General features: G+C 50.5%; 1 protein-coding gene across 3 annotated transcripts in view; it reads right to left on the bottom strand.

The window, feature by feature from the left end:
* Window positions 1–26,227, bottom strand: part of PLEKHM2 (pleckstrin homology and RUN domain containing M2) — a 38,609-nt gene extending 12,382 nt beyond the window's left edge. The window contains exons 1-6 of one of the 3 annotated variants that reach the window (XM_059914055.1): window positions 26,098–26,227; window positions 4,036–4,142; window positions 3,526–3,635; window positions 2,848–2,947; window positions 2,210–2,297; window positions 1,162–1,348 (exon numbers count right to left, since the gene is read on the bottom strand). In XM_059914055.1, coding sequence (XP_059770038.1) covers window positions 1,162–1,348; window positions 2,210–2,297; window positions 2,848–2,947; window positions 3,526–3,635; window positions 4,036–4,142; window positions 26,098–26,157 — 652 coding nt within the window. In that variant the 5' untranslated portion in view covers window positions 26,158–26,227. Of the gene's footprint in view, window positions 1–1,161; window positions 1,349–2,209; window positions 2,298–2,847; window positions 2,948–3,525; window positions 3,636–4,035; window positions 4,143–26,097 lie in introns of those variants that run through there. The other 2 variants (XM_059914063.1, XM_059914045.1) reach the window with 2 other exon arrangements.

The raw sequence follows: 26,227 nt of genomic DNA, 5'->3' as shown, positions 1-26,227 counted from the left end.
CTTCTCTGCTCCGGTACTGGCCCAGTAGCCTCTGACCAGCTAGAAAGACCTGGGGGCAATCGGTTCCAACCCCAGAAGAACATGGCTCCCCTGTACCTAACCTCCTTTCCTGTCCCTGCTTTCCTTCCCTCCACACCCAGCAGCTGAGATGCGGTGGGCTCAAGGGGACACTTCTTTCCCTGGGCAATCTGGCCGCTCCCTGGAGGCCCGGCCCTCCGGCTTCTCGGCGGCAGCTCCTGAGCCCAACCCAAGGAGACTGAGCTGCCGTCTCCTGCTTCTACAACGAGCAACACAAGCCTTGCTGACAGTGAGTCTATGTCCCTCCCTGGGACATAGCGCCACAGCACAGGCAGAAATAAAGAAAGAAGAAGGTCAAGGTCTCAATGTTAATGCAATTCTAGGGAGTCCCTGGGGCTGAACTTGTGCTTGGAGCCCCTTCCCTGGAGGTGGGGTGGGGTGCCATAAATGAAGAGCTCTGGTTTCCCACAGGGGACGAAGGTGGGAAAACAGCCAGTTTTATTAGATGAACACGGAGGCCGAAGGTTTGGAAGAAATCAGGCTGTCCCAACCAGTTGTTGGACCAAGATAACAAATGACCTACAGGCGTGAGGACGTTCTTTTTCAGTCTTTTATGGCAGGAGTGTGATCACCTCCAACATGCTGGCAGGTATGGGAGGGACTCGGAAGTTGATGGACCCATGGGAAAGGGGGGCGAGTCTTCCTCCAAACTCTAGACCCATCGGGTCCTCCCTCCTCCTTCTAGGGGTTGCATATAGCCTCTTTCCACCTAGAATCGAGGGTAGGATGAACTCCCCCGAAGTGGGTGGCACTCACCCCTGGAATGTCAGGAAGAGTTTCCAGGCTGCCCTGCTAATCCCCCCCGGCCTCAGAGAACTGCCCTGGGCACATGGCTACAGGTTTCTGGAAAAGGGTCTAACATTCATAAGATCTCATTTTGGCTTTTTATCCCCAATATCAGTTTTTGAGCCACCACAGGGACTCTGAGGAAGTGAAGATCTGGGAAACGACTGGCCCTGTTTCACTCCGAATTTCCACCACTGGACCAGAACCAGCCAAGAAAGACTCCCCTCAGCCAGGCTTACGTGGCTCAGAATCCGTTTCGCCACAGAGGCCAGACCCCTCTCTGCCCCGGGCACTCACCCTCACTAGATGGGGCGATGGCACTGTCGTCCCACTCTAGGGTGGTGGAGGTGACAGAGTTGAAGGAGTTGAGGGAGAGGCTGTCCGAACCATGGACCGAGCTGGGGAGGCGGTCTTCAAAGTCCAGCAGGTACTGGGGTTTGTAGTAGTCGGGCATGTAGGGGGCCAAGTCTAAGTAGGGGGCGTCCTGGGGAGAGAGGGGGAGAGGCAGGTTTGGGTGACGGGAGGCCTCGGTGGGCCTGAAGGCACGGCCTTCCGAGGATCTGCCTTCACACCCTCCCAGGCCAGTGTTTCTTTGGAAATCTATGTCCTTAAGGTACTAAATCCAGAAACAAGCTGTTAAAAGGAGGACTGTGAACGGCTGTGGTTCATAAGGCTGTGGACTTGGGGCCCAGAGATGACAGTGCCCACTGGGCCTTCTGACCCTCCTTGACCTCTTGTATATTAGAGTCGCTCATTTGCTCCAGTTTCTACTACTTTTCAGTAGCCAAGTTCCTCTTCTGGTCTGTGCTGCTGGGGTTGGGACCTAGGCTGGTGACCCGATTAGGACGGGGCGGCTGCGTGCATCTTGACAAGACTGCAGAGGAGCCTCTGCAGCTCCTGGGCCGCCCTGCACCTCTCCAGTGCGTGACCGTGACCGTGACCGTGACCGTGGCCGTGAGGGAGGCCGGGAAGCAGGGAGCTGAGAGGCTTGCAGGATCCCGGGAGGCACAGGGGTGAACCCGCCTCGTCTCTCGACGACTCACGTCCTGATCACGAAGGAGAATACTCCAGTGCTAAAATACTCCAGGCAATGCGGCTTTTCTCCAATTTGGGACAGAGAGACAGGAAGGAGTGCCCCAAACCAGGGATTCTGGCCAAGAGAGAATCACCTCAACCCCACACCGTTCCACTGGTTGGACCCTGAGCTGTTCCCTCACCTGAACGAAAAGGACGGCGCTCAGACTCAGCCACACCCGTCAGGCCCCCTGAGCGGGACCATGTGCCCACCGAGCCCACCGCGCCCACCCCTCTGCCCCCACGAGCGGCGAGAGCCGTGGCGCCTCACCAGGTCCAGGTCGAACCGAATGAACTCCAGCCCAGACACCAAGGTCAGGAAGAGGGTCAGGTGGTCATGGCTGCAGACCAGGGCATTCCTGCGAGACACGGGAAGGGGCGAGGGTAGTTCTGGGTCTGGTTACCAGCGTGGCCCCCCCTCCCCCGCAAGCCAGCTGCGCTGAGGTTCGGCGTGTGACATCCCTCCACCCCAAGCTTGATGCGGCCTCCACCCACCCCCTTCCAGCACTCTCCGTCTGGCTTTGGAGCCATATGACACTTTACTGCCCGTGTCTTCAGATCTGGGGCCCGCAGCAGCTCTCAGCAGCTGCTCTAAATCCTCTGTTCCCGCGGCAACCCCAGCAGAGGCTGAGCGCTCCAGTGAGGAGTGAGGACTGAGGCCTGGGTGGGATCAGGCAGGGGCTGACTAGGCACCAAACGGCTCACAGGAGCCCGGCCGGAAGCAGCACACCTGGCCAGAGCCGTCACGGGCAAGCTCCGCTGGCCCCCTGGCCATCACTGACGTGTCCTCAGCACGCACCGCCAGGCTAGGCCTCGGGGTGCCACGGTGTGGTGTCTGCGTGTGACAGGAGACTTTGGGACGGGGCTTGGGCACTCTGGAGGGCGTGGGACAGCGCTCCGGACACTCACTTGACGTAGTACTTGTGCAGGAGACCCAGGTTCTCCTGGAACAGCCGCAGGTAGCTCTCCAGGGAGTTCTCGTTGAGGGCCAGGTACAGCCAGGCCCGGCCTGCAGACAAAGGGCAGGAGTAAGGAGAAGGAAGGTCTGGCGGGGTGCTGGCTTCCCTTGGCCCAGCAAGGGCAGGAGGGGCAGGAAGAATGGCCGAGGGGAGCGTGCGCCCCAGCAGCCTTCTCTCCTGACGGAGCGCCGCACCCCGAGATCTTGATTTTCCCCGTCAGACCCTAGCCTGTAACTGGCCAGGAAACTTGGATGAACGGGGCAGATAGCAAACTCCAGATGGGCTGAGAAATGCAAGGACTTTTCACTGATCCTGTAGCTGACACTGACCCTGGCTCAGGGAGAGAGGCGAGACCCCTCACTAGGTGCTCGGGCTGGGATCTGGTAGGAGGCCAGCTCTCTTCAGCGTCTCACTTTCCCTCCTCACAGCCACGATGCTCCGGCCAAATGTCATGTGCGGGAAGAAGAGAGGCCTCGTGGAGGGCGCTGGCGTTTTAACAAGCCTCCGCCATTGGACACCACAAGGCACTCGGCCTCCCAGGCTGGCCCTGAGGTCACACCTGAGCCCCAAGCTGCCCACAGGGAGGGCGGGACCGGTCCCTTCGCCGAGTCCACCTGGTGCTACTCACTGCGTCCCAGGTTGGTGGCCACGTGCTGCAGCACCTCGATCTGCCTGATGGCCTCTCTCCGGGTGAAATGCACCACGAGCACCCAGTAGCCAGATGAGAGGTCTTGCAGTCTGAGAAAATAGGACAGGAGCTGCTATGACCTAAACGGGGCCACCCTGGGAAGCTGCAAGTCGGTTGGTCCACCAGCCTTCGTGTCAGGAGGAAGCTCAAGGCTGAAAGCAAGGGATTCCCAGCGGGACCCACAGGCAACCGCCAGGCCTTCACACCATCATTTCATCTGTCGCTAATCCTTTCCCCAATCATTCATGCCCGCTCAGAGACGGATTACTGGGATAACCCCAGACAGTCTGCAGCCCACCCGAGTGAGACAAATCGTTTTCTGCTAAGGGAAAGAAGAAATAAAAGGCAGACAGACAAGGCTAGGGACTTCCCTCTGGAGGCTACTCACGGCCTCAGGGGTCCTGCCCTGCTGCTCCGTACAGCCCTCTCCAGAAACCACCTCCTTCTTACCCATAGAGCAGGGCGTGGTCCAAGTGCTCACACAGACGCTGCAGGACCTTATCGTGGTTCCGGATGGCAGGGGTCTCATCTTCACATGCAGCAAAGTAGCTCTGCAACTGAAAGGAAAAAAAAAAAAAGGTCCCCCAGATTAGAAATGGATAATAAAGAGGAGGGCCATGGAAGTTCTGGAATCAAGAAGGTAGCTGAGAAAACCAGTCAAAGGATGTATCTGTGTTGACCAACAGAGTCGACCTCAAACTGCCTACACCAACTGCTTATCCTGTACTGCATGTTCCAGAGGGCACAGGAGGACACTTAGAGCCCAGGCCCCACGAGGCACTCAGTAAGTGCTTGGCACCATGACAGCTTGACGCTGGCGAGGAATTCATGGTCTATGATGTGGGTCTCCGGTGGTACCAGGCTTCAAGCCAGGGCCACCGAGCTACACAACTCCAGGGGCACGACCTACAGTGCTATGTACATAAATGAACACTCAGTGCCCAGTGTAAATCCCCCTGCCCCGCCCCTGGAGTTGGCCACACAGTGGCCCTGCCTGGAGCTATCCCTCTGCACAAACTAAGGGCCGATGGACGTGGGCACCTGCTCCGACGGCCTTCTTGCCAGAGGCTGACATGGGACGCTGGACTTACCTGAGGAAGCCGGCCAGGCTGGATATGGATCCAGGTACCTGGCAGGCTCAGGTCAAGCCCCTCACCAAGAAGGACACTGTTCCCAGGCTGGACTAAAAAGAGGAGATCTGGCCAGTAGGCGAGATGAGCTGCAGCGCTGAGGAAACCCCAGCAGGCCGATGGAGGCGAGGGCAGCTCGCTCAGCTCCGTTAAGGCCAAGAAAGCCCAGGTCAGGACTGAGTTCCCTGCAGCCACAGTGAGGAGGGGGCCCTGTCAGGCAAAGCGCCAGGAGCAAAGTCTTTCCCACCTCATTGCGGCCACACTCTGGTCTGCTGCTGCCCTTCTAATGGCCAGAAGGGGGAAGAACACACACAAAAAAGAGCACTCATCCCTGTACACCCGTCTCAGGTTTAAGCTCCTGGCTCTGGGGAGATGCGCTCTCAAGTTTTTTCTGGAAGCAGTGGCAGAGACAGCAGCAGCAGAAAGGACACACCGACCACACCAGCAAGCACGCGCTCTTGGCGAGAAGCCAACAATGCAGCTCCCACAACAAACATAGCTTCGCTTGCTCTGTGGCCCGGAGTAAAGCCCGGCAGCTCTGCTGACCCTGGACAGGCCTCGGTCTTGCAGGGTCTGCCCCTCCCCCCCAAGAGGCAGGCAAAACAGAGCCCCAGGAGGAGAGGTTTCTAGAACTGAAAGGAAGAGCAAAGAGCCTACGAAAATTGCAGTGGCCGAAGGTATGCCTGCACGGGTTAGTACGGAGAACCATGACATCGGGGGCCAGCTTTTTTTTTTTTTTTTAATTTCAAAATCCAAGGAAATCTGAGATCAGAGATTCTTAGATGTTAGAACTGGAAGGATCTTTAGAGAACTAGTGCAACTCCCTTATTAAAGGAGGAAAACAGAGGCTTATTTATCTTCTTGATTATAAAAGTAGCCACACCCACCATGCTTGAAAAACATGGAAAAGTTTAAAATTTTACTGATTTATTTTTAAACGGAGAAGGTGACTAAGGCCAACAAAGGTTAAGTCCTTCACTATGATTTTCAGCTCAGTGAGGGAGCCACAGCTGGAACTCGGACTCCTTTTTCAGGTCAAGATACCTTAAAAAATAAATATTCTGAAAGCAGTATTTGCTCATTGTAAAAGTTTAAGCAACATGGAAGTGTGTATAAATGTAAAGACCTCCTCTCCCTTGTCCCCCACTGTGAACAGCCTGTGTGTGTGCCCTCCCAACTCTTTTCCTGCATACATAGACTTAAAAAAAAAAAGTGAAATGGGATCACGCTGTACTCATTGTTCTGAAACCTTCTTTTTCTTAACAATACGTCAAACGTATACTTCCATATCATTACATACAGATCCACTCCATTCTTTTTTACAGCCGCAAGTGTATTCTAAAATACGCTGTACCATGCCTTAACTGTTGTTAGATATAGCTGTTGTCTCTACTTCTTTGTTATCACACATAATATTGCAATGTACATCCGGGGATGCCTGGGTGGGTATTTCTGTATGGTGGAACAGTATATAGAGTGGAAACACAGAGCTGAAGAACACGCATATTTACAGTTTGGCTGGGTCTTGCCATTTGCCCTTTTCAAATGTTGGATTGATTTACACTCCATCATGCTGGCCAACACTGGATATAATTAGTCTAATTTCTGCCAGTCCAGTTGGTGACAAATAGTATCTAATTGTTTCAAATTGTACTTCTCTGATCACTAATGCAGTGGAACATCCTTATTAGCCATCTGTATTTCTTTTTCTGTGAATTGCCTATTTAGACCTCTGCCCAACCTTCTCCTGGTTGCTTTTTTTTTTAAAGGGTACAGCCACTCTGGAAAACAGTTTGGCAGTTTCTTTCTTTATTTTTTAATTCGTTAATTAATCAATTAATTAATTAATTAATGGCTGTGTTGGGTCTTCGTGGCTGCGCGCGGGCTTCCTCTAGTTGCGGCGAGTGGGGGTGCTACTCTTCATTACAGTGCACGGGCCTCTCATTGAGGTGGCTTTTCTTGCTGTGGAAAACGGGTTCTTGGCATGCGGGCGTCAGTAGTTGTGGCTCGAGGGCTCTAGAGCGCAGGCTCAGTAGTTGTGGTGCACAGGCCCAGCTGCTGCTTGGCATGTGGGATCCTCCCGCACCAGGGTTTGAACCCGTGTGCCCTGAGCTGGCAGGTGGATTCTTAAACACTGCACCACCAGGGAAGCCCTGCTTGTCTTTTTCTTATTGCTCTGTTGAAGCTCTTTGTTAAAGTTTTAATCTTGTATGTTGCTATGTGGGATGTTTTTGTTTTCATTTGTTTTTGCCCAGTGTCAACTGACCTTTCTTTTTTTCTTTTATTTTTCAATTGGCCTTTAAACCTTGCTTATGGTGCTTTTTTTTTTCCTATTGAGAAATTCTTACTTTTTTTGTATAGTCAAATCTGTCAATCTTTTCCTTTATAGTTTCCCATTTTTCCCAGGCTAATATTACAAAAGTACCTTTATTCTTCTATAGTTTTAGGACTTTCTTGGTTTCTTTTTTAATGTTTAGATCTTTATGTGTGACACGAAGTGAGGATCCAGCTTTATTAATTTCTGAATGGATAACCCATTTTCCACATTTATTAGTAGTCCCTTACTGATTTGTGATTTAATAAGCCATTTTTCTAGACTATTTTGTTTAATTGATCGATTGTTTCTTCCACTGCCGGTCCCCTACTTCTAAGTATTTTCACTTTGTTCAACATTTTGATATGGACAGAATGAGGCCACCCCATTCCCCAAGCATTCTTTTTCAAAACTGTTTTGACTATTCTGGCACATTCTTTTAGAATAACATTTCATTACAATTACTTTCTGGATTTGGAGGCGAATTATACTGAATCCAGAGATTATTTGGAGGAGAAATGGTATTTTTGCAAAACTGAGTCTTTCCATCCAGGAACATGGAATTTTTTTTTCCATTTATGCATGTCTTCTTTTACATCCTTTGGTAAGTTTTCCAGCTTTCTCTGGCTAGGTCTTGCACATTTGAAGGGGAGAGGCTACATACATACACATGGTACTAAGAGTTAGGAAACAGTCTGTAACCAGGAGACAATTAACCAGGAGACAATTTCTGCAAAAAGTATAATAGAAAGAGTGTATAACATGGTGGTGAAGAGCAAGGGCTCTGGACAGGAAACATGGGTCCAAAGACTGGCTCTGCTTCTATAGAGCTGAGTACCTTTGGCAAATTACTTAACCCTCTGACCCTCACTTTTTTCTCATTTGTAAAATGGATTCAAAAGATTGTTTAGAGCTGAGCTGTCCAATACAGTAGCCACTAGCTACATGTGACTATTTGGATTTAATTAAATTTAAAATTAAACAAAAGTAAAAATCCAGTTCTTTATTTGCACTAGCCCCATTTCAAATGTTCAGTGGCTAGTGGCTACTGTACTGGACAGTGTAGATATAGATAACAGTCCATTATTGCAGAAAGGTCTATTGGTTTAGGGGATCAAATGATATAAAGCATGCAAAAGGCTTAGCATAGATCCTGGTAAGCAGCGAGTGCTCAGTAAACATTAGCCAAGATTCTTTTATCTGTCTGTCTATCTATCTATCTATCTATCTATCTATCTATCGGCTGCATTGGGTCTTCGTTGCTGCGTGCGGGCTTTCTCTAGTTGTGGTGTGTGCGGGCTACTCTTTGTTGCGGTGCGCTGGCTTCTCATTGCAGTGGTTTCTGTTGTGGAGCACAGGCTCTAGGTAAGTGGGCTGCAGTAGTTGTGGCTCGCGGGCTCTAGAACGCAGGCTCAGTAGTTGTGGCGCACGGGCTTAGCTGCTCCACGGCATGTGGAATCTTCCCGGACCAGGGCTCGAACCTGTGTCCCCTGCATTGGCAGGCAGATTCTTAACCACTGCGCCACCAGGGAAGCCCCTAGCCAAGATTCTTAAGAATAATGAAGCCACGGTGACGGTTCATGCCGCATTATTTACAATAGCCAAGCTATGGAAGAAACCTCAGTGTCCATCGACAGATGAATGGATAAAGAAGTGGTATATATACAATGGAATATTACTCAGCCATAAAACAAAACAAACAAACAAATGTAACAAAACAGAAAGACTCATAGCTACAGAGAACAAACTGGTGGTTTGCTAGAGGGGAGAGGGGTGGAGGGATGGGCAAAATAGGTGAAGGGGACTAAGAGGTACAAACTTTCATTCATAAAATAAATAATTCACGGGGATGTAATGTACAGCAGCAGTCCCCAAACTTTTTGGCACCAGGGACCTGTTTTTTGGAAGACAATTTTTCCACGGACGGGGGCAGGAGGATGGTTTCGGGATGATTCAAGCGCATTACATTTAGTGTGCACTTTATTTCTATTATTATTACACTGTCATATATAATGAAATAATTATACAGCTCACCATAATGCTGACAGGAGGCGGAGCTCAGGCGGAAATGCGAGCGATGGGGAGCAGCTGTAAATACAGATGAAGCTTCGCTCGCTCGCCCGCTGCTCACTTCCTGCTGTGCAGCCCGGTTCCTAACAGGCCATGGACCGGTACCGGTCCGTGGCCTGGGGGTTGGGGACCCCTGATGTACAGCATAGGGAATATAGTCAATAATACTGTAATAACTTTGTATGGTGACTTATCATGGTGATCATTTTATAATGAATGGAAATGTCGAATCACTATGTTGTACACCTGAAACTAATATAATATTGTAAGTTAATTACATTTCAAATAAATAAATAAATAGAAGGAACAGTGAACCCATATTCTTAGCCACACCAATAACACACCACTTAGCTAAACATAAGTTCAGGGGCAAAGAAGACTCAGTGATGTTCTCTGCTCTCAAGAACCAGTATTCTGTTCACCAGCTCATTAGCAGGTGGTTCCAAAGCCTATTCTTTAACCACTCGTTTACAGCAGGTTGATAAAAATTTTCCATTATCTCAGGGAACAAGGAGACCTTCAATCAATGTGACAACCCAGCACAGTTCTTGAGAGGAGCAGGAAGGCGAAAGGGACTGTCTCTGAGTCAGTGACGGAAGAATTTCAGGAGCTCTGTCAACAGCCTGAGCTCACACTCTGGGAGCTGGTCAGAAAGCACCACATAAAGATGCACAGCTGAAGTCTTCTTCCCCCGCCATGGAGAGGCAGCTGCGAGGAGCCACTCACGGCACCAGGAAGGTCACAGGCTCTGAAAGTGGGAGGAGAGCAAACATCGAGGCCTCATTTGAGGGCCCCTGAGCAAGCGAATCAATGAAATGAGGATAATGGACACAATGCTGCCTGGAAGCACAATTGCCAAATTTTATTCCAAGTTACTCTTCAGTTACACACAATACTTGCCGGTGGAGCTACCACTGGCTGTAATTAGAGCCGTCATTTATTGAGTGCTTGTTACGTGCACTAGGAAGGCGGCAGACAACTTGGATTTGAATGTGGGCTCTGCTACTCACTCACTGTGTGGCCTTGGGCAAGTTACTTAACCTCTCTAAACTCAGTTTCCTGCTCTACAGCCCTATAGGTTGTGTGAGGGTTCAGATAATACCTTAGCTGTTTATCAAACAGCACGATGCCTTGGAAACACTTCATAAATGTTAGCAGCTGTGATGACGTACTTCACAAACACTTCTTAACTTAATCATCACAGCAACACCATAAAGTAGGTCACAGAGCTAATAAGTGGCAGAGGCAGATTTTAAAGCCAGGTCTTTTCATCCAACCTGGCTTCAAGATCCCCGAGTGAATGACGTATATAAAGTGTTGTTCTAATATGCTGTTCTAATATGTTGTAGGAGAACCCAAGAAAGTGAAACGCAGTCCCCTCTTTATTAAGTCACAGGAACTAAAAAGCCCATGGTGCACATGAGACCCGTGTCTTCTGCAGCTCTGCTTCTTGGAAGATGGATGGAGGAGAAAGGCTGGTGCGGCTCCTTTAAGAAGAAAGCTTGCCTGCTCTCTCCATCCTTTTGCCCCACGTTGGCCTCTTCCCAGCAGAGACGAAGTGTACTGTTTGGTTAAATCAGCCACAGTTGCTCCAGGAGGAGCTTTCCTCACTTCTGGGAAGAAATTCATCCTCCTGATCAGACTGCCAAGTGGTTTTGAGTGTTTTCTTTATGCCCATGAAAATTTGGGGAAAAGGCTGAAAATTTCAGAATTAGTAGGGATCTAGAGCAGGGGTCAGCAAACTATGGCCAGTGGGTCCGCCTCCTATTTTTGTAAATAAAGTTTTATTAAAACACAGCCACACCCATTTGTTTTTATTATCTACAGCTGCTTTTGCACTGTGATGGCAGAACTGAGTAGACGAGACAGAGGCTGTATGGCCTGCAGAGCCTAAAATATTTACTATCTGGCCCTTTACAGAAAGTTTGCCAACCTCTGGTCTAGAGCCTTAAGCAGAGGTGACAAGGAATGCACACCTGTCACAGGCTGGGCCAGGAGATGTCTCTTGTCCAATGCTCAGTTCAGCAGTGGCCAGAAGAGGAGGCTCGAGCCTTGAAGATTCATATATTTCCACAAAGATTTACTGAGCACCCGCTATGTATACACCAGCTGCTATTCTTATACAGAAGTCCCTGCCCTTGTAAAATGTAAATCGTATGCAAATATATAATATAGTGCCAGGGATTAATAATGCTATAAAAAAACAAAGCAGGGATCAAGGGTCTGTTATAAATATGGGGTCAGAGAAGATCTCACTGAGGAAATGACTACTGAGATAACTAGGGGAAGAGTATTCTAGTTAGGACAGCATGTGCAAAGGTCCTGGGGCAGGGGGCAACCGTAAGGAGACTGGTGTGGCAAGGATGTGAGTGATACGAGCTCAGAGAACAGCCAAGGGCCACATCATGTGCAGCTGTACAGGCTGTGGTAAAAGACTTGGCATTTCATTGCTAGTTTGATGGGAAGTTATTGGAAGTTACTGAAAACAGGGATGTAATATGATCCAGTATGTATGTTATGAGGCCACTCTAGCATATGTGTGGTGTATATACGGACTCTGGAAGGCCAAGGTGGAGGCCGAGAGACTGGCTGGGAGGCTATCACCAGTGCGGATGGATAATGGAGGCTTGGAGCTGGCTGTAGCGGTGGAAGCAAAAAAGGGTTAGATTTAAGAGCTACTCTGCAGGTGGTGCCCCAGGGACTTGCTGATGGATTAGATGTGGGGAAGGAGAGAAAGGAAGCTGCCAAGGATGATTCTAAGGTTTTTGGTCTGAGCAACTGAATGGCAGTGCCATTTCCAGATCAGGTGGAGTTCTGCGCCGGCCATGGTTAAGTTTGAAACATCTATCAGGTATCTAAGTGGAGATGTCAAGGAGACAGTTGTATAAATGGGTCTGGAGTTCAGAGAGAGGTCAGCGCCATCAGCCTTTGGATGGTATTTGAAGTTGTGGAATTGGATGAGATCATCTTAGGAATGCAGAGAGAGGAGCATCTGAGCACTAAGCCAGGGCGCTGCAGTGTCAGACCAGGGGTCCTCCCCGAGTCTGCACAACAGGGCCACTTGGGGGACTGGAGGAAAAGAACAATGGCCCAGGCGCCTCTCCAGATCAACCAGAGCAGAAACTCCGGTGGTGGGGCCCAGGAACCAGCATTTCTTAGTAACACTCCCCAGATAATTCTAATGCCCAGCCAGGGCTGAGGATCACTGCTTTAGACTGAGAAGGCACAGGCAGCAAGGCAGGTGGACAATCCGGACAGTGTGTGCTCCAGAAGCTACATGAAGACAGTCTGCAGAGGGAGGGAATGATCAGTCCATCGGGTCACGCTCCCACATAAAGGGAGGGGCCGGGAACCTTGATGAAAAGCAATCGGGGTGAAGAGGTAGGGAAGAAAGCCTGGGAGGAGTCCGCCAGGGAGAGTCAGAGCTTTTTTGGATCCTGTTTCAAGCAAATGAGGTATTTGTAAACTGACATTGATGAGGCAATTGGAACTTGAAAACGGGAGATGTTTGATGACACGGGGTAAAAATTATTATTCAATTTGGTTAGAAGAGAGAAAAGAAGAGGAGAAGGAAGGAAGGAAAAAAGAGAAGACAGCAATACAGAAAACCCCTTTTACCAGCTTTGCCAAAAAGGTGGCAGGAAAATGGGGGTGGAGTAAAGGAGCCAAGTCCTTGAACAGGAAAGACGGGGTGGGATCCACTGCCCAGGGGAGGGGTGGCCACAGATGGGAGCCCAGGTGGGCTGGTGAGCTTGATGGTGGGAGGATGAAAAAATTCTCATGCGAGGAAAATTTTAAAATAAGCAAGGCAGGGCTTCCCTGGTGGTGCAGTGGTTAAGAATCTGCCTGTCGATGCAGGGGACACGGGTTTGAGCCCTGGTCTGGGAAGATCCCACATGCCATGGAGCAACTAAGCCCACGAGCCACAACTACTGAGCCTGCACTCTAGAGCCTGTGAGCCACAACTACTGAGCCTGCGCTCTAGAGCACATAAGCCACAACTCCTGAAGGCCACCGCAATGAGACGCCCACGCACCTCAACGAAGAGTAGCCCCCGCTCGCCGCAACTAGAGAAAACCTGCGCGCAGTAACGAAGACCCAACGCAGCCAAAAATAAAGAAATAAATTTATTAAAAAAAAAATTGTTTTTAAAGCCATGGTTTCCTGAGAGTCCTTGAACCCAGGCCTCGTCTCCAAGTCATGCTCCCAGGCCACACCCGGACCGGCTAAGCTGCTCTTCTCTCCCTGTTCCCAGTTCTCTGGGTGCACTTGGGCACCCAGGCCAGGAAGAGCTGGGTTCAGCTCACCCCAGACTCTCACGGCCAGGAGGCCGGTGCTCCCTGCTGAGCCCTCTGGGAAGACTGGCCATCACGAGACTGTGCCAGACCCCGTGGTTGCAGGGACATGGGGGTGGTGCGCTTCCGCAAGCCAAGAAATGCCTGACTCAGGGCATTTTAATTAGGGTTAGTCCCACTCTCCGCTCGGAGCTGCCACAGCCGGGCCCTCTCGGTCTTGTCTCTCTCATGGATGCATAACCATGAAACAATTTCTAGTTCTGTGGTCGGTACCAAGAAATCCTTCCAGAATTGGTCCCTAATAGGTAACTCCACGGCAGCTGTGAAAGATTAAAAATGGCCAAGGGAAAAGGAGCTGGTTCCAGGTGCCCTCCTTTCCTTCTCCCTGGTCAGCTGAGACCAAAGAGGCCGTGATGCTGCTCAGCAAACAGCCGGGGACCTGAAATCTCGCTCTGCTCACAGCCTGCACTGGGGGGGGAGGGGGGCGGCAGGGGGGGGGGTCCGCACGCCTAGGTTTACAGAGCAGGAGAAACATCCCTGACCCCAACAAAGGCAGGAGAGTCTGTGAGGCTGGACAGACCCAGGCTGTCGACATGCCCGTGTGAGCCGCCCAACCACCATGGGGCTCACTGCTGGGCCCGCTCCATCCCTGCTCAGGACGCAGAGGACACCGACCTTGAACATGGGAGACTCTCCCACTGCTCAGGGAGGAGGTCGCCAGGTAACAGCAGCCACTCTACTGGCTCCACGGAGACCAGATGTATTTAGACGACAGAGTATTTAGAACAGTCTCCCCAGTGCAGGCCTAGGAAGTAGAAATCCAAAAGCAGAAAAGACCCCAGCTGGAGAGAGGTGGACCGCCAGCCGACCTCAGAGCACCTCTTTTACAAATTAAACCAATGATGGCCCCGGTTACACGAGCTCAACTCAAACTCGGAGCCACCCTGAGCTGCAGGACCCACTCGGACACCTCGTCCCCGGGCTGCCTCTCACCGGCTGCAGCTGGGGTGCGGCACGGGCGAGGGACAAGGCCTGCGGGAAGTGGGAGGCCTCTGCCGGCCTTGCCTTCGGAATTCTAGCCACCAGGGGGTCCCTGCTGGGTCAAGCTGCACCTGCGGGCCTCGCGGACGCTTGCTCTTCTTGCTGAGGCAGACCCTCCGAGGACAGGCAGGGGTCAAGCTGTGTGATACCATTTATTACTTTTGGGGTTAGGATGGTTCCAAACCTTGATGCCTGGACGCCCCCAGGGAGAGGGACCCCATGAGGGCTCGTCCATGGCAGACACGGCTAAAGAAGGGCTGGTGCGGCCGCCGAATCAACGTCCCCACCCTGATCCCGCACCAGTAGTTCGCACTGGCTTCAGACACAGACTCTCATGGATCTGAAGAGAAGGCCAGTGCTCATCAGCCGTCCTCTCAGAAATAAATGTAAACAAATAAATAAATACTAAGGCAGGCAGCCTGGACTCTTTTAAATCTTAGCAAAGCTTCTTAAAAACAATAATGCCGGGAATTCCCTGGTGGTGCAGTGGTTAAGAATCCGCCTGCCAATGCAGGCGACGCGGGTTCGAGCCCTGGTCCGGGAAGATCCCACATGCCATGGAGCAACTAAGCCCGTGCGCCACAACTACTGAGCCTGCGTGCCACAACTACTGAAGCCCGCACGCCTAGAGACCATGCTCTGCAACAAGAGAAGCCACCGCAATGAGAAGCCCACACACCACAACGAAGAGCAGCCCCCGCTCGCCGCAACTAGAGAAAGCCTGCACGTAGCAACAAAGACCCAACGCAGCCAAAAATAAATAAATTAATTAATTAATTTAAAAAAAGAGCAATAATGCCTGCTTTACATGATCCAAGGAAAGGAAGGCTACTGTCGACAGCATTTCTGGAAAGACTCTCCGTTGGAATCGAAGACAAGGCTGGGCGCTGGCCAGGATGAAGAATTTCAGAATCTAAGGGCATAAGAGCCCTTAGAAATCACCAGTGGTACGAGGATGGAGTAGAATCCTGTGTGTGGCGTGTTTTTTCAGGCTGTTGCTTGGCTTCCAGGTCTCTGGTGTTTACGCAGGGACCTCTCTGGAGGGCCTCTTACTGTCTTCCTCTCCTGGAGCCTCTCATTCAGGAGGGTGTGGGGGGCAGTTAGAGTGAGCAAGGGAGAGGCTCTCAGTGAATGGAGCTTTAACCACTGAATGCACTGAAAATCAGAAACATAATCACTTAGCCAGAACCCTCATCTCGTGGGTCTGGGAGGCTGGGGCCCAGGGAAGTGAAGGCACTTCCTGCACCTCCTGGCTTTGTCCAGTGGTCCTTGTGCTTTACTGCAGCGTCTTGGCCCGGTGTGCTCAGATACCACAGAGGTAGCTGTTCCTGGAGCCCCTTCTGTCTGCTTCCATCCTCCCTGGGGATAAAGTGAATGTCAGGGGCACCTGCTGTGACCATCTGAAAAGTGCTCATCCCAGCGTCTTACTGAGGAGGACAGAGCAGTAGGGGTCTTGGGCCACTCCCAGGGCTCTATCGAATGGGAGCTGGGAGTTTAGGGGGGCGATGTCGGGAAGGTTCCAGCCACTTCCTTCCTAGACAACATGAGAATGTCCACAGAAGCTAAGGCCCACTGGGTGTCCAATGCTCCACCAACTCCAGGCAACCGCAATGTTTCTGACTCATTCTCCTCATTTTAAAATCCCTCACCTGAGATCCCACCCTACCTTAGCCTGGAAAATAGCTCATTCCCAACGACAATCAACTATAGTAGATTATAGAACTAGAGAACCCAGCCATCACCTCTGCACAAGAACCAGTCAGAGATCCTGCCATTCAGAAACGACGGGCCTGGTTTCTCGGTGGGCATGAAAAACATAGTCCTGCAGCCAATGCCCCCATCCGGGAAAGGCTTGTGCCCAGACTGGTGGCATCCTGGGACTGACTGGCACCACCACATGTAGGGTTGCCCTAAAGGGTGTGCTGTTTGTTTACCATGGACCTGCACCGTTCCTGAAGCAAGTTGGGTGAAATCAATGCTTCTTAACCATTCATTTGCCACTAAATACACCCAATTATACAGCTTTCTTTCCCACCTCCCAAATCACTGCTCACTAGCCTCTTTGCTGGAGTTGGCAGGCTCTCTGCTTTACTGGCAGCTCTGTTGAAAGATATACAGGGGAAAAGCTGAAAAGAGCAGGTACTTGGGAATTCCCTGGCGGTCCAGTGGTTGGGACTCCGAGCTTCCATTGCAGGGGACCCGGGTTCAAACCCTGGTCAGGGAACTAGGATCCCACAAGGCGCGCGTGGCACGGCCAAAAGAAAAAAAAAAAAAAGCAGGTACTTGGATTATCCATGGATTTCATTTTTTGCGCTTTCTTTGGAGTGTTGGAACAATGACAGCAGGAGGGGACTAGCCTAGTTGGGCACAGATCTCTTGGTAACTGGGTAATCTGACAGAACATGGTTTCCAAAAGCAGTTAAATGCTCCTCCTTCCTGGCAGGGGAGTGTCCCAGCCCCGAGGTACTACGATTGTTCTGCCTCTGAACTCAGCACAGGGTTGACCTCTGATGGAGGGACCAAGGGGTCCTTTCAGAGTGGAGAGGAAAAATGTAAGAGGCCCTCCCGAGAGGTCCCTGGGCAAACACCAGAGACCTAGAAGCCAACCAATGGCCTGAAAGAACACGCCGCAGGCAGGATTCTACTCCATCCTTGTACCGCTGCGAAGGAAGCAGAAGCTGGCAGGAACGCTGCTCTGTTTTCTGAGCGCTACATTCAGTGCTGTGTGTAGCACCAGCGGGCAGGAGGGAGGGAGTTTTTCAAAGCCTCATTTTACTCAGTCTTCCAAAGCCTGGGAGCCTCCACTGGCTCTGTGTTCATCTTTCACTTCCCTCTTCCTCCGCCGTACCTGCAACGTGACCTCATGAGTACCTCCCCCACCCAGACAACCATACCGTTGCTGAGGAAAATGGCCATCCAGTCACTGTCTAAATCACGACTTAGGTTGAAAGGACACCCTTGCCTCCTCCCAGGCCTGTGTGAGACAGTCAGAGACTTTAGAAGCTGAAGGTGTAAATACAGGGTCAGGGAGTGTGCCGAGAGCACCATGGATAGGTTCCTGAAGGGCATGTGGGAGGGCCTGGGGCAGGGCACACGCCCCATCCGCTGTGATTTGTTTAGCGCTGGTCTCGCCTTCTAGAGTGTCAGCCCCGAGGGGGCAGGGGCTTGGTGGGCTCTGTTCACTGCTGATTCCTAGTGACTGGAAGGGTGCCCGGCACAACACAGGCACCCACTTGTTAAATGAACGGGTGGTTTTATAGCGGACTGGCCCACAAGACTGACCTGCGGGGATGGATTATCTGTTATAATTTCCAGACAGACATGATGGAGATGGAAAAGGCTCAGAGAAATGGAAAGAGCAAGAGCGAGAAACATGGTTCAAACCCAGATCTGCCCCTTATGAGGGTTAGAATCTTGGGCGAGTTACGTTTCTAAACCTCACTTCCCTCATGTATTAAACTGGGGTCATGACCCATCCTGCAAGTCTGTTGTGAGCCTGACTGCAGAAGTGCGTGTGAACAGCAGGTGCTGAGTGCGTTGCGTGTAAGGATTCTTCTATGATCACTCCCCTTCCTGTTAGCGTGTCTGGACGTTTCACGCCTCAGTAGTCTGTAACACCAAAAATAAAGAACTTAGGGTGAAGTGTGAACAGAAGTTGACTACTTTGAATTAAGTGTGGATTTCAAGTCTACATTAGTCCTTCCCTTGCTCTTACATGTTACTGGGTTTCTTAGACTCTTTTAGTTCTAACTCTTAAGTACAGATAGCCGGGGACAAGGGGCGATTATAGGAAAGGACCACTTTCTTCCTTATACATTTCTATAATGTTTGTGACTACTTAGGAGCAAAAGGAATAAAGATGAATTACAAATACGTAAGATGGGAGAATGTCTCTGTGGCAGAACCAGTTGCTTTGCTAGAAAGACAGAGGAGGTGCTCTTGGCACCCTAGGTGGTCATACCAACCAACAGATCAATGACCTAAACTCTCAGCTCCAGCCAAATGGACTCTCCCAGAAACTGTCCTTATTCTCCTGCCTCAAATGGAAGTTCTAGGACATCCAGACATCAAGCAAGCAGCAGTGAGGAGGAGGACAGGGCTGGAAAGGAACGGTCACCCAAACCAGCCCCAGGGAGGAGAGCTCTGGGCCCAGGGTCGCTCACTTCACCTTGTACCGTGGGGGGGGGGGGGGTCCCTGCTCCATCAGCATTGAGGTCACCTGGGAGAGCTTTTTATCCAAGGGGGAAAAGCCCCGTTGCTTTCCTTGGACATAAGGGCACTGCCAGCCTCAGTGGCACCACACTCTCCTTGCCATGGTGGCAAATCCTGATGCCAGAGATGAGCACTGAAGACTCGAGGGGGGGAGAACGACCCACCCAGAGCCCCCCCCCCAGCACCTACAAACGCCAGCTTTCTCCTCCCACAATGCTCGCACCCAGAATACCAGCTCCTTTCTTGCCACGTGGAAACATCTTGACCACTCCACCCTCATTCAGCATTAGTTTTTAGGCCTGACGTTTCTGTCAGCCATCAGCAGCCTTTCAGTTTTGCCGGGAAATTTCTTTTCCCAATGGGCTCCAGGTGGATGAGTTTTGAGGGGGACCCGCAGGAATCGCCGCTGCTCCCTCCGACACTCCCTGTGTCCACTGTGATTACACAGACGGCTGGGGCCCACCCCGACTGAACGGAGCTGCCGCTGCCTGATGCAGACCTGTTTCTGCCTGGCCTCCAGTCATCAAACGGGGTCCTTCGAGGTGGCTGAGCCTAATGCTAGAGCCAAGGCACGGAGAAAGAGAGGGCCCGGGGTGTCCTCTGATGGGGTGGAAAGGACCACAATGTCACCAGCCTTCCAACAGAGCCCTAACATCAGAGAAGCATCTTGCAAAAGGAGAACCACAGGAAACCTCAGGCAGGGCTCAGAAAAACCAGTGACCAGTTCTCCACCAGCGTCTCATGCTGGGCCTGGGTGGGGTCACTCGGGGGGTCAGGGGCACACCTAAGTGGTTCCCGCTTGGGGGCCCTCAGGCCCCTCACATCCCTCTCTAGGTAGCCTCTGTGATGTGAGAGAGGAGAGGAGCAGAGAGACAGCTCCTGCCAACCTCAGGACTCGGGCAGGGGAGGCGGAGCCCTTAGCACTTCTGTTTATAACATGTGTGTGTGGATATTTATTATTTTATCAAGCTCTTTGCCCGGGTGACTCAGGTCATCAGGGGTTTTCAGAACGCTTAAGATTTTAAAACTCTGAAGAGTTTTTCCATGAAGCCAAGAGAACAAAACTATTGACTGAAATCAAATGATGAGTGTAATTCCCACACAGATCTAACTACCAGGCCCTCTCTGGGAAAGAGCTGCCTTAGCTCATTTTTAATGTACTGGCAGATCTAACCTCTCTGGTGGAGTGGAAAAATGGGGGCAAAAAGCCCACCACCGGACCCAGCCGTTTCAGCTGCACTTCCAGGCGAGGTTGAACAGCTCTTAGACCAGCGTCAGCAGACCCCGATCGGGAGACCCCCGCTCAACGCAGGGTATGCCTGGCCAGAAATAGAAGGCCCCTCAGAGCCCACCCCGGTGGGGCAACCCGCCCAGACTGAGGGCGCTGGGGACCTGGGTTGTCCTCGGTGAGAGAAGGTGGTCCCGACCTAGGAACATTCTCTCAAGGAGGGTTACCTTACCAATATACATCTATTCACCCTGTTTAAGGGGATCCAAATTGGGGCTGAGGAGACAGAGAAGTGGGGTCGCTTACTTTTCCTTTTATACACTTCTGAGCTATTTGCGTATTTTTTAAAACAACTCCTCGTCTTCCTAGACTAATGTCTCACTCTCTCATCCTAGCCAGTGTCCCTTGCTGGAAGCAATGTCACCTCTTTGGCAAGTCTTCTCTGGCCACCCCCCTCTGCAGCAGATCCTCTGCCAGCTCACCACCTTTTCCTTACTGAGGCCTTCAGGACACATCACAATCTGAAGGTCTTTGTATCGGTTTGTCTGCTAACTTATCACTTTCTCCTCCTGAAACAGGAGGGGAGGAGGCAGGGCACAACCTTTGAAAGAATAACATAGCCCGAGGACATGACGTAAACTGATTAGAACCAAATGGGTCCAAGATGGCCCACTAGACCCAGAACCTCAGTATATGCTTTACATCAGCACGCTAAATGACACACCCACAGGGGCCATGACAGTTCCAAGACCAACAGTAAGGATCAAAAAGTGGGCGGTAGCCCAATTCCTGGAAATCCCCGCCCCTTCCTAAAATAGCTGGAATACTCCCTCCACTCATTAGCCTATGAAATGACCCACTCCTATAAAAACCGACAACCCCCATACCCTGGTGCCTTTCTCACCTTCTGAGATGGCCCACGCTCTGTCTGTGGAGTGTGTGTCTCTCTAAATAAATCCACTTCTTACCATCACTTTGTCTCTCACTGAATTCTTTCTGTGATGAGACATCGAGAACCTGAGCTTCATTAAGTCCTGAAACCAGGTGTGTGATCTCACTTGGAAGACTGTGGGTTTTGGCCAGGTTCAAGTCCCAGCCTCGTAGGTTCAAGTCCCAGCCTCGTAGGTTCAAGTCCCAGCCTCGTAGGTTCAAGTCCCAATCTGGGTTTGGGCTGGGTTCAAGTCCCAATCTGAGGTGCACAGTTTCACTCCTACTGGAAATATCCACTCCAGAGATCTTATCTGCCTTGCTCACTTCTACCCTTTTAGGGCCTAGGACAGTGAGGACAGAAGGAAGGTGATCAGTAAATGTTTTTGAAAGACAGGATACATGGACACACATCCAGTGGTATTTACGAGTGTCCGTATTCATTCCACAAGCCTGACATAGTGCAAAAACCCAGTGACAATAGAGATTTCGTTAACTATGGGACTGGCCATCACACCAGCTTCTCTGAAAGCGATCCCTAGCCTACCCTGGGGAGGACATTTTTGTGCACAAATACAAAGTCGCTCCGGGCCAAATCCAGCTACATCTATGGATTGTCTGTGGTTGCTTGTGAGCTACAAGGGCAGGACTGAATAGTTTCAACGAAGACCACATGGGCTGAAAATATTCACCATCTGGTCTTTGAAGAAAAAGTCTTGACAAACCACGAGCTTGAAGAAACAGAGAAGTGTAGTGTAAGACTTTGAAAACTGCACAAGAGAAAATGGCAGGGTTCACACAGACACTTGCAAGTGCTAGTGGTAGCTAATACCTTATTCAGGCCTTGTTATGCGTGAGATCTTGTACTCAGTGCTCTGAGTGTGTCATCTCCTGTAATTTCATTCTCATTACAACTATGAGTAGGTTCTGACTGCTGAGGCTAATTGAGGTCCAGTGATTTGCCAGGGTCAACATGGTCAGTGACAAACCCAAAGTTCAAACCCAAATCGAGGTCTGTGTACTTGTATTTGTATCCTGCGTTTGTAACCTGCATTTGTATCCACTGTGCTGGGCAGCTTCCATGGAAAGCACCTTCCAGCCATATCGAGGAGAACCCTCCACACTGCTGAGACTGGTCTGTCTCCTCACTGTCCTCAGAAGGCCACCTGGACGTCCCCACTGCCTTGGGGATGTTGAATGCCCACTACTTTCTATCTTAAATGCCCACTTCTTCTCTGTCTCTGAATTCTACCAGTTTGTCAAGACTCAGTTAAGCTTACCTTCTCTGAGGCTTCTCTTTGCCTTGGTGACTTTTTAAATCCTCCCTCCAACCAATATATGAACTGTTGGAGGGCAGAGGCTGCCTTCCACTGCACAGAGCCTTTGCTCAGACTGCAAGCATATGCAACAGACACGCTCCTCAGAAACAAAACAAAACAAAACTCTCATGAAAACCACTGCCTCCCCTCCCCTGGAGAAGATGCTATTTAGTAGAACCACATGCCAATTCAAAATGCCAACACTCTTTGACTTGGACGTCTCTCTTTAGCTATTAACAAATCGGCAACCACAAGCTTTATTGTCTGCATCTGGGATGTTTCATATGGCACTTGCCTTTCACTGTTTTCATTATCATTTAACTGTGCTAACTATTAAACTCTCCAATTCTCTCTAACCCCCAGGAATCCTGCCTTCATATCAGAACACGGGTTCCCTGGATCAGCTACTGCACTGGTGTTACAGGACATGTTCAGCATCACAAAATCTAGGTGTGAAAATAGCTGAACTCAACAACGCTGCTTAGGAACAGTGGTTGCACTTGGGGGTGTAGTTTCTGGGATGATGGCTGTGTCTGCTTCTTGCTCTAGGTGCTGGATATGTGGATGTGCTCACTTTGTGAGAACTCACTCAGCTCTACATTTAGGAGTGTACGTATATGCTATTTTCTGTAGATATATTCTATTTCAATAAAAAGTTCTCAAATACCCTTTGCAAACATTAGCTAATACACATGGATCTTTTTTTTTGCAGAAATTACACCTCATTTTCTTCATGCAACATCCTCATAAAAGGATCGGTTAGACCATTTTACTAGCAGTAGGATGGACGAAAAAGGCGAAGCAACTCTCAAGGTGCCATATAACAAATTTAGGAGGGATTGGTGTTCAAGGTCAAATCCAACCCCAAGATGGCTAGCCCTCAAAGCCTACTGCTGTAGCTGAGCCAATTCCTATTAGAAGCAGATACTCTGACTCAGAAAACCAAATGCCCTTCATACGCCAGAACCATAAAATAGTTCTCTGAAACGCAACATACAAAGGAAGTGGGTAACAAGGCCCAATGGTATTTAGCAATGTCTAGGTGGTAAGGTTGTTAGCCATCTTCAGACCTCGTGAAAGGGAGGAACTGGCTCTACCACAAACAAACAGAAAAAGCGACCACTTATGCTATAGCCTGAATGGTTGTGTCCCCCCCACAAGTTCATATGTTGAAATCCTAACCCCCAGTGCGATGGTGTTAGGAGGTGGGGCCTTTGGGAGGTGATTATGTCATGAGGGTGGAGCCCTAATGAATGGGATTAATTCTCTTATAAAAGAGACCCAGGAGAGCTCCCTCCCTCCACCCCCACATGTGAGGACACGGGGAGAAGTCAACAGTCTGCAACTCAGCCCGAAACACAGCCCTCACCAGAACCCGACCATGCTGGGACTCAGTGTTTTCAGGCTACCAGCCTCCAGAACTGTGACAAATAAATGTATGTTGTTTACAAGCCACCCAGTCTATCGTGGTCTGTTACAGCAGCCCAGAGAGACTAAGACAGCTTATTAAGACTGGGCTAAGCACCACGCTAAACACTGTGCATACATACTCTCATCAAATCTTCACAACATCCCTGCTTTACAGATGAGAAAACTGAGGCATGGAGAGGGTAAGGAACCTACCCAAGGTTACAGGGTTATTCATTGGCAGGGCAGGGATTCTGCCCAGGCCACCAGACTCCAGAACCCATGTTCTTATCCACGACGCTAGTCACGCCTCTTGTTGCGATTCACCCGCGGATGGGTTTCCAGTTTCTAGTGTGCGACATACCTTCTGATGCACCCTTCCTTGTCCAAACGCATCCAATGATAAGCATCTTGTCAAGCACACCCAACTCCTTCATAAATGGCAGGCTGGTTCACAGAGTGGATCGCTGCCCTCAAAAGATTCGTGCTTACACACATGTCCACCCCCTTTCTACCCGGACTTTCCCCATTTATTTATAAGTTGGAAATCTATAGATAAAACACGAGGCCTACGTGAAGCCATAACCAGCCCAGATTAGATTAGAAAGGACAGCAGTCTTCCTTTGTCTTCCATTACCAAAGATGGATTGCTTATTTATTTATTTATTTATTTATTTAAAAAATTTATTTATTTATCTATTTTTTTTTGGCTGCGTTCGGTCTTTGTTGCTGTGCACGGGCTTTCTCTAGTTGTGGCGAGCGGGGGCTACTCTTCGTTGTGGTGCGTGGGCTTCTCGTTGCAGTGGCTTCTCTTGTTGAGGAGCACAGGCTCTAGGCGTGTGGGCTTCAGTAGTTGTGGCATGAGGGCTCAGCAGTTGTGGCTCACAGCCTCTAGATCTCAGGCTCAGTAGTTATGGCGCACGGGCTTGGTTGCTCCCTGGCATGTGGGATCTTCCCAGACCAGGGCTCGAACCCACGTCCCCTGCATTGGCAGGCAGATTCTTAACCACTGCACCACCAGGGAAATCCCTGGATTGCTTTTAAACAAATTATTTGCTCATCCTACACTCCTTGAGTAAGCAAAAATAATACCCCATTGCATTAGCAAAGCTCAGGAAAACTAAATAAAACTTTCGTTGGATGTTTGCAATGTTGCTTTTAGTTGTACTTTTAGAGGAACCTTTTAGTAAGAGCACATTTTGAATCTACTTTTCTTTTTATGCCACACTGATCTTTATGAAAGGTAAGATTGCTTGCCTATGTTGCTTTTGAGGAATTTAAGTGGGGGGAAAACACGGTTATTTAAATACAAGGGTTGATTTGGGACTTCCCTGGTGGTCCGGTGGGTAGAACTCCACGCTTCCATTGCAGGGGGGGCTCGGGTTCGATCCCTGGTTGGGTACTAGATCCCGCATGCATGCCGCAACTAAGAGTTCATGCCGCAACTAAGGAGTCCACATGCTGCAAGGAAGATCCTGCGTGCCGCAACTGGAACCCGGCGCAGCCAAAATAAATAATTATAAAAATAAATAAATAAATATTTAAAAAAAGCAAATATAAGGGTTGATTTAATGAATTCTCTTCATTTTGGTCTGTTGAAGTAATTTAACCAATCTGATAAGCCTCCTCCTACCCATCAAGTCATCCCTGCGTCTACCACCATCTCATAGTTTCTGAGACTATCGGGTGAACTAGGAATTCAAATTAGGAAAACATTCCAACAATATTCCTCAAATGATTATCAATTCTGGTTTGGTTTTAAGTGAATATGAATTCTACCTTTTGCCCCTTACCTGGGACCCTTCCTCAGATAAGCTGACTCCTTCACATATAGTTACATGCCCTTAATAGGTCATATTTTTTCTCTACCTGGAATTGGGACATTGATCTCTACTGCAGGGAGCCCCATACACCGTAGTGTCACCAAGTTCCACAGGTCACTGTCCAAAATGCAAGGTACTTTAGGTTCTCAATCAAAGCTCTGAAATAAGCCTCTTCAAAACTGCCATCCTTAGGCAAGATTTTTCAAGGAACTTCCCAAGACCAGAGGCAGTGTCACCCAGAACTGGGAAGACTGGAAGCTGCTTATCACGGGCTTTCACCCAGACTGCCACTCCTGAGATGCAAACACAGGGGAGATCGAGGATGCAGCGATGCCGCCCAGAGATGCGCTGCAGGTGGGGCCCTCCCAGAGCTTTTCTGCTGCTACCCCCGGAGTGGGGGGTCCTGGCGGGTGGCGGCCCCTCTAAGTGACTCAGGGCCCCTGGGCCTGGCTTGTAGAAGCTCCCAGGATGCTGACCTCAACTTTGTTTTTTAAAAATAGCTCGGAGGCAGCGGCGCTCACGTGAGCCGCCGGGCTTCCCCTCCAAAATCCCGGGGCTCCCGGCGGCTCCTCGTCCTCGGGGTCGCGGAGGGTAAGGGCGGTGTCCCGAGCCCCGGTGACAGGAGGGACCCCGGCCCGCGCGAGCGACCCGGGGGAAGAAGGGGGCGCTGGATGGGGTCGGGGGCCTGGACAGGGCGGGCCGGGTTGGCCTCGGGGCCCGGGCCGGGGAGGGCAGGCCGCGCTCACCTTCTTCACCGACAGAGAGATGTTCTCCAGGATCCGGTCCTTCACCTCCCGCGGCTCCATGGCGCCGCCGCCGCCACCGCCCCGCCGCCGCCGCTTCCCGCGCCGGGGCCCCGGGGCCGCCAGCAACCGC

Source organism: Balaenoptera ricei, chromosome 1 (assembly GCF_028023285.1).
Source record: "Balaenoptera ricei isolate mBalRic1 chromosome 1, mBalRic1.hap2, whole genome shotgun sequence".
Classification (NCBI taxonomy): domain Eukaryota; kingdom Metazoa; phylum Chordata; class Mammalia; order Artiodactyla; family Balaenopteridae; genus Balaenoptera; species Balaenoptera ricei.
The sequence above is the reverse complement of the archived record's forward strand: the minus strand, read 5'-3'. Positions and strand labels throughout refer to the sequence as shown.